Below are 8,173 nucleotides of genomic sequence, written 5' to 3' on the forward strand. Positions count from 1 at the left end.
GGCCGTATTATGATTCAAAACCAAGTTCGCTTGCTATCGAAGAGGAGGATGACATAGATGCCAGGTTGACCACACTTGTGAATGCTAAACGTAATAATGAGAAGGAAGAAGAAGGTGAGCCTGAACATCTCCCTTAGCCCATCTACTTGGGAAACAGAGGTAAGCACGAATTATTTGATGAATGGGTGGATAGAATAGAGCGTTTGGATGCTTTTGTGACTGACAAGCCTATAGACATGGAGATTGAAGAAGAAGCTACAGATTATATGGATGTAGATCCCGTAGTACTGATGCTGAGGGAAGAAGGAGCTTATTGGAAGCCACCTGCCATTGTGGAAGCCATGACCGAGTTGAAGAACTGGGCATGGGAGGGAGCCGCCCACCCCATGGAGGACTCTGTGAGAAAGGTCAAAACCATCAAGTCAGTCACCTTTGCCAAGAAGATCAAGACCGCTTTGCTAGTCGCCTCTGCCAAGAACGTTGTTTCTGTCCCTATTGAGTCTATTTCTGATAGTATTTCTATTCCTGTTACGTCTGTTTGTGATAGTTTTCCAGTTGAGTCTGCTAAGTTTCTTGAGTCTGTTGAGAAATATTTTCCTTTTAATATGATTTTTGATTCTCCTTATTTGCTGGCTTTGAATGTTTTTTTATTTCTAAAGTTGGTAAAGAAACTCTTAATAATAAGGAATTAAAACATGGATACCTAGAACCTATAAAAGAAGAAATCCAACCCATTAACCTGGGAATAGAGGAAGAGCCCAAAATAATCCAAGTTGGCGATACTCTAACCACTTCAGAGAAAGATGCATTAGTGGCACAACTGACAGAGTTCAAGGAGGTCTTTGCCTGGTCATATGAAGACATGCCTGGGATTGATATAGATATAGTATAGCACTACATTCCAACAGATCCAACCATGAAGCCAGTCAAGCAGAAATTGAGAAGAATGAAGCAGGTGTGGACTCTCAAGATCAAGGAAGAAATGGAGAAGCAGTACAATGCTGGATTCCTAAAAGTGGCAAACTATCTAGAATGGTTAGCTAATGTGGTTTCGGTACCAAAGAAAGATGGGAAGGTCAGAATGTGTGTAGATTTTTGAGATCTGAACAAGGCCAGCCCGAAAGATGATTTGCCTTTGCCTCACATTGACGTATTGGTTGACAACACTGTGGGCCATGCCCTGCTATCATTTATGGATGAATTTTTAGGGTACAACTAGATCAAGATGGCTCTGGAAGATATGGAGAAAACCTCCTTTATTACACCATGGGGAATATACTACTACAAAGTCATGCCATTTGGCCTTAAAAACGCTGGTGCTACTTACCAGCATGTAGCCATCACTCTGTTGCATGATTTGATCCACAAGGAAGTAGAAGTTTATGTTGATGACATGATAGTGAAGTCCAAAGACCGTGAAGGGCACATACCAGCTTTGAGGAAGTTCTTCGAAAGGATTCGGTTATACAAGTTACGATTGAATCCCAAGAAATGCTCGTTTGGAGTTACATCTAGAAAATTGTTAGAAGTTGATCCTGACAAAATCAAGGCAATTGTAGAGATGAAACTCCAAGAAATGAAAAGGAGATCTGGGGATTTCTAGGGAGAGTATAGTACATTAGCAGGTTCATAGCCCAGCTCACCATGACGTGTGAACCAATCTTCAGACTGCTTAAGAAGGAAGTCCCTATAGTGTGGAATGAACAATGTCAAGAAGCCTTTGAGAAGATCAAGAGTTATCTGATGAAACCACCAATACTTGTCCCACCAGCACCAGAAAAGCCATTGTTGTTGTATCTCACCTCTATAGATACAGCAATCGGGGCTCTACTTGCTCGATACCTAGAGAGACTAGGAAGGAGAATGCAATTTACTACATCAGCAAGAAGATGTTCCCTTATGAAGAAAAGTATTCACCATTAGAGAGGACATGCGTAGCACTTGTTTGGGCAACTCGTAAACTCAGGCATTACATGCTTGCTTACAAGATCCTGTTAATTGCAAGAATGGATCCTTTGAAATACTTAATGGAAAAACCCATATAAGATGGGAAAACTACTAAATGGGTCTTGCTTTTGTCAGAATTTGATATTAAGTATGTGACTCAGGAATTTGTGAAGGGGAGAGCAATTGCCGATCACTTAGCCCATTGTTCACCAGAAGAAGCTGAAGAGATCCAAGGAGACTTTCCAGATGCAGATATCATGGGGGTTGAGGTAGAATCATGGAAGATGTATTTTGATGGAGCAACAAATCAAAACGGAAGTGGAATTGAAGTTCTCCTAATTTCACCAAAAGAGACACACATTCCATTTTCTGGCAGACTTAACTTTCCTACCACTAACAATGCCACGGAATATGAAGCTTGCATTATGGGTCGACACGCAACCTTAGGCCAAGGAGTGAAGGAGTTGGAAGTATACGGAGACTTAGCTTTAATAATCTCTCAGATTCAAAACAAATGGAAGATCAAAGAAGAAAGACTTGTGCCTTATCATGAATGTCTTCAGAAATAGGCATTAAAGTTTAGCAAGATCTGATACCAGTATGTGCTAAGGATGTAGAATCAAATTGAAGATGCTTTAGCAACCATGGCATCCATGATGGATGGGCCAAAAGAAGATGAAGCCAAACTGATAGTGTTGGAACGGAAAGAAGAACCAGCCTACTACATGACAATAGAAGAAGATGAGGGAAAGAATGAGGAAGGTGAATGGTATTCAGACATCCTACAGTACCTCAAGGATGGGACATACCTACCATCTGTAGACAAGAATGACCAATTGACCATTCGAAGGTTATCCACTAATCACATTATTTGTGGTGAAAGACTTTACAGAAGATCATATGATGGAATTCATCTCCGTTATGTAACTGCTAAGGAGGCGCAGCAAATAATTGAGGAGTTCATGAATCAAGCTATTGGCCACATATAAATGCACACATGCTATCAAGGAAGATAAGGAAACAAGGTTATTACTGGATTATTATGGAAGTCGACTGTGCAACTCATGTTCGAAAATGTCATCAATGCCAAGTCCATGGAGATCTGAAACACATGTCACCCATGCCATTACATACTATGACATCACCTTGGCCCTTTTCTACATGGGGAATAGACATTATTGGGAAGATTCACCTAACAACATCCAATGGCCATGAATTCATACTCGTAGCCATAGATTACTTCATTAAGTGGGTAGAAGCTGTCTCCTACAAAGTTCTGAATTCAAAGAAAGTTGCTCAATTCATTCAGACCAACATCATCTATAGATATGGGGTGCCACATGAGATTATCTCTGACAATGGGTTACATTTCAAAGGAGAAACTGAGAAACTACTTTGACAGTTCAACATTTAGTACCATAAATCTTTACCCTATCGTCCTCAAACTGATGGAGCAGTTGAGGCTGCTAATAAAAATATAGGGCAAATCTTGATTAAGAGCACAAAGAAATACAAGGTTTGCACCTATAATTGCCCTATGCACTCTGGGGGTACAGAACATCAATTTGATCTTCCACATGTGCCACCCTTTATTCATTGGTGTATGGGATGGAAGTAGTCCTTCCCATTGAAATGGGTGTCTGATCGTTAAGGACAGTATTGGAAAGTGAAATCCCTGAAGCGGATTGGTTGCAAAGTAGATACAATCAATTATGCATGCTACATGAGAAGAGACTCAAAGCCTTGTATCACATTCAGGGATATCAACGGAGACTTAGAAAAGCTGTTGATAAGAAAGTAAGAACCAGAGATTTGAAGTTGAGAGATTTAGTGTTGAAAGAAATCCGAGCCCTAGTTCAAGATGCAAACAGGAAGTTCAAGCAGAATTGGGCAGGCCCATACATTATCAAGCAGATATACTCTGGAGGACCCGTAAGGTTGATGGACTTAGATGTAAACCCTTTCACTGAGCCAACCAACATGGATCAATTGAAGAAGTACCATGTCTGAAGTGGTAGTTACAAGCCATAAAAGAAACAAAAAATAAATAAGAAAAGCTTGCTAGGCTGAAAACCTGAAAGGGCAGTCTAGGAAAAAATTAGAACAACAAAAAAAATTTAAAAAAAAAAAAAGAGAAGAAGAAAAAAGATAGGTTGAAAACCCAAGAGGGCGACCTACGCAAAAGGAGAGTAACAAAAAATAAAAAATAAAAAGAGTGAGAGAGCTTGCTAGGTTGAAAACCTGAAAGGGCGGCCTAGGCAAAAATTAAGGTGAATAAAAAAAATCAATGAACTACGTGATGACCTGATCTTTCTATCCAAGGGGCTACATAGGCAACCATGCATTGGTTCAGTCATAATTTCCCAAAACCCACCATTTGCCCATTAACCAAAAATTCTCCAAAAATTCAACCATTTCATTAAACTATGTCATTACATAGAAGCCTAAATCCTAAGCCAAGCCCTAAAAAAAAATTAAAAAAAAAAAACCCCAAAAAGCCTACACCATAAACAATATCCCTACCCTGCAAACCCTAAAGAGTTCCTAAAAATAAGAGCTTTTACATCAACTTCTAAATAAACATGCTCAAAGCCAAAAAATAAGAAGGTCACTTTGTCTTCAATATTTTCTTTTTCTTCTAATCATTAATTTCTTTGGTGTTAGGTGTTTCATCATCCCTATCTCTTCTTTTGAATTCATAGTCGTCCTCATCGAGTCTCTCATAGCAACCTTCTTAGCTTCCTTGTCAACAATCTTGTCTATCAGTCAGTTAGAGTATTCTGTAGTCATCTTGTGAAAGTGAACCTTGATAAAAGACTGGTCCACCTGGTCAGCCATTTCTAAACCCAATAGCATGTTCTTTACAATAGTAGGATTTGTGTCCACAGGAGAGCAAGGACTTCTTCTTTTGCCACCTGGCATTCCTTGTTTGTATTTGAATTGCCTCAAGAGTCTATCTACCTTGTAGAAAGTTGCCCTCTGCAACCCAACAAGGAAGACGTGATCTGATCCTAGAGACCGCAGTAGAGGGGGTGGGCACTTTCACCAATAACAGTCCCATTAAATTGAAGTACTAGATTTCTTGTCCAAAAACTTCACCCAATCACTCTCAGTTTGACATTTAGTTTTGATTACAACCCTGCTAGGTCCACAATTGCCAGTGGTAGGCTTGGCAATCATATCCAATCGCTCCATCAGCCATATCTGCAAAGTCAAAGGACTCCCTAAGAAGTTTTGAGTCTCTCCACCATGAAATACAGCATCCAGTCCAAGAAGGGTTTTTGCTAAGATCAAAGAAGTAGGATTGTCACCATCCTTAAATTGGCTCACAACACTTATAGCTCGAGCATACACAAAACCATGCCTCCCAGAGCAAAGTAAAAATTCTCCCATGAAGCATAAGGCCAAACAGAAGTTTTTTTTGCATATTGTTGGCCACCCCATAAGTGCGCTTGTCAATTAGCCGAGAGATAATTGCACGAAGATTCACCATATGGCCTTCAATCATACTATTAGTAATGGAAGTAGGAAGACTGATAGAATCAGACAAAGATTCCTTATACTTGGGATCGCAAGAAACTGCAACAGATTTCTTGCTTGAATCATAGCCCAGAATAGCAGAAAACTCTTCAATTGTCGAACAAAGTTTAGTAGTGTTAAACCGAAACACATGATCTTTCGGATCCCAAAATTTCACTGCAGCACGAAGGAACTCCCACTTGATCTTAACATTCCTCAAAGCCTTAATTCCCTCTAGTTTGAAGGCTGTAAAATTGGTTTTGGTGCTAAAATCAAAGCTACGAACCCATCTGTTGATATCATGAATTGTTGGATGAGAAAAATTTTGATTGCTAGCCATGGATGACTTGTGCTTGTGATTATTGTGTGTTGCTAACCTTTATGCAGGGAATTATCGTAGGAGGATATATTTATATGAGCCACATCAATTCCCAATCAGGTTTGAAATAGGTTTCATAGAGTTTGTAGTTGATTAGGAGAGTGTTTCATCATCACAAACGAAGTAAACGTTTTTCAAAAACCGCGGAACATGCATTGTAAAATCATAAGGAATCGGCTCACCATGGTATGAACGCCATAACATGTCCCAATTCCATTCAACACTCTAGAAGTGCCGAACGACACTTTTAAAGTGCTGAATTGCACTCCAAAAGTGCCGAATGGCACTCCTCATTCACCAAGTGGCGTGTAGCCGCCCGGTCCTACACTCATGCAATTCCATGCATTTTTACGTTCTCAAGTAATTTTTAAAGACCATGTAACACTCAAAAAGATTTTTTTAAATCAAACTAGGACATTCTGACATATCTAACACATTTATTTTCCAAAAATCATCACTTGAATCATTGTTTTAAAAAATTGATCAAATCAAGTTTTTTCAAAGACTCGTGAATTTATGTTCCAAACTAGGGGCATTCGCCCATGTCTCATGTAATTTTCAAAAAAAAAAAAGATCATCATCATCTTTTCAAAAATTTAGCATTGAGATTTCCAAAATTCATGCATTATTTTGTAAACTAGGGGCAGTTGCCCATGGCTCATTTTATCTTCAAAAAAAAGGTGGGGGAGTGCCACCATCATTTTTCTAAAAGATTTTCATAACTAAGATTTCAAAAAAGTGATGCATTCACTTTTAAACTAAGGGCATTCAGCTCCACCTCATTCAAGTAAGAGCAGATTCCAAAAGAGCAAAGCAAGATAAGTTTAAATTAGTACTACAAGATCGCATCAGGCGAATTCCAAACTTGTCTTAGTTAAAGTCTTTACATGATCCAAAGGGCAAAGAGTTAAAACATGGAAATTAATACAAGATTGTCTAAGGAACACTTCCTTCTGTTTTGCAAGAAAAATAAAAATATAAGTCATACATCATTGGGATTCCGAGTTTGCCTGCGTGAGGATCTTCTTGATCCACCTCTAGAGGAGCTACCTTCAGTATTTCCTTTTTGACTCGAGAAAAAGCGAGGATCATATTGACGATTTACAAGTTCAAGGCTCCTGATTCTTTCCTCCAAAGTTCTCCTAGTATCATCAGCAACTTCCAGTCTATGTGCCAAAAAAGTCAGCAGAATCAAGTGTTAATTTCACCGTCAAGCACAGTTCAAGCAAGAGATGCTCAGAGAGTAACAAGGCATACCCAGCTTGCATCATTGAGCACATATTGGGAAGACTGAGTACGAGCCAGTGACTGCAAGCCTCCAATCATCCGCATGCTTTCTTCCACAAGATCCACATCAACCTGAAGCACAAATTGGCCAGATCAAGAGCCATTCATCCAATTAAAAAGAAAATAAGGACAAAGCATTGAAAATTCAAGAATACACCGGATCGGGCCAAGGAATATTCGGCACGTGCTTTGGCCTACTCAAAGGCATGGAACTATACGTTCCATTAGGATTCATCACATTATATTATCATGCTAGAAAATGAGGATAAGTCTCTGAAAAGGAACTAGAAGAACTACCAGCATGATCAGGAGAAGGAATTTCTTCCTCTTCATCTCCCTCTTCCTCTCCTTTAAAAGGTGGAGGCTGAAAATTCAACATGCAAATTTTGTCACCAAGCAGAAATATAAAAAGAATTTTCAAAATGAAGATTTGACTTTAGAAAAGAAAAGAAGTACCCCTTGATTAGCCAAGCAACCTTGTAGGCGAGTTTTAATAAATTTAGAATAAGATCCTCCTGTTCCTAGAACAACAAAGCCTACACGAGCCTGAGTAACCTCTTCATCAGTCAAAATGTCAGCTAACCAAATAGAGGGACAAGGATGAACTAGAATTGTTGTAGGAGGATATACATGTTCAACTTGGGGCAACACCCAATCACCAAGATACCAATAATTTCCATGCCCACATTCAAACAACACTTGGTGGCCATTCAACTCTAGAGCTCGCTCACACTCAGCATACCCCTCACATCTAGTCCAAGGATTTAAGTTCATCCGAAAAATCACAAAAAGGAGCTCAGAAGGAGAAGAGGCTAAATCTTAACCAAGTACTAAAGATTTAAAAGGAGAAGGAAAAAGAACTCACATCATCAATGGTCAGATTGTCAATCACCAAGCACCAAATCTCCAAAGAATGCTTGCAGAGTATAGACAAACGATACTGGGCAACCAACGGAGAAATATAGGAAAAATGCCAACAACTTCCTCCTGTGTTTCATGGCCCACTCCAAAATACTTGTACATCTAGACCTGAAAACACCA

The 8,173-nt window shown here is 39.3% G+C and overlaps 2 protein-coding genes across 2 annotated transcripts; both read left to right on the forward strand.

Annotated features, from left to right (window-relative positions):
* Positions 1 to 1,644: 1,644 nt before the first annotated feature.
* On the forward strand, positions 1,645 to 2,516 carry LOC142609098 (uncharacterized). Its single transcript, XM_075780729.1, has 2 exons — positions 1,645 to 1,909; positions 2,083 to 2,516. The coding sequence occupies exons 1-2, from the start codon at positions 1,645 to 1,647 to the stop codon at positions 2,514 to 2,516; spliced, it is 699 nt and encodes a 232-aa protein (XP_075636844.1).
* Positions 2,517 to 3,082: 566 nt separating this feature from the next.
* Positions 3,083 to 3,957, forward strand: LOC142609099 (uncharacterized). Its single transcript, XM_075780730.1, has 2 exons — positions 3,083 to 3,309; positions 3,600 to 3,957. The coding sequence occupies exons 1-2, from the start codon at positions 3,083 to 3,085 to the stop codon at positions 3,955 to 3,957; spliced, it is 585 nt and encodes a 194-aa protein (XP_075636845.1).
* Positions 3,958 to 8,173: the final 4,216 nt, after the last annotated feature.

Source organism: Castanea sativa, chromosome 9, assembly GCF_040712315.1.
Source record: "Castanea sativa cultivar Marrone di Chiusa Pesio chromosome 9, ASM4071231v1".
NCBI classification, from domain to species: Eukaryota; Viridiplantae; Streptophyta; class Magnoliopsida; order Fagales; family Fagaceae; genus Castanea; species Castanea sativa.

Coding starts and splice junctions, on each gene's coding strand:
- LOC142609098 (XM_075780729.1), top strand. CDS start 1,645: ATGACGTGTGAACCAATCTTCAGACTGCTTAAGAAGGAAGTCCCTATA. Junction 1,910..2,082: donor ATGTTCCCTTATGAAGAAAA/GTATTCACCATT, acceptor TGCTTTTGTCAG/AATTTGATATTAAGTATGTG.
- LOC142609099 (XM_075780730.1), top strand. CDS start 3,083: ATGACATCACCTTGGCCCTTTTCTACATGGGGAATAGACATTATTGGG. Junction 3,310..3,599: donor GAGATTATCTCTGACAATGG/GTTACATTTCAA, acceptor CTGATCGTTAAG/GACAGTATTGGAAAGTGAAA.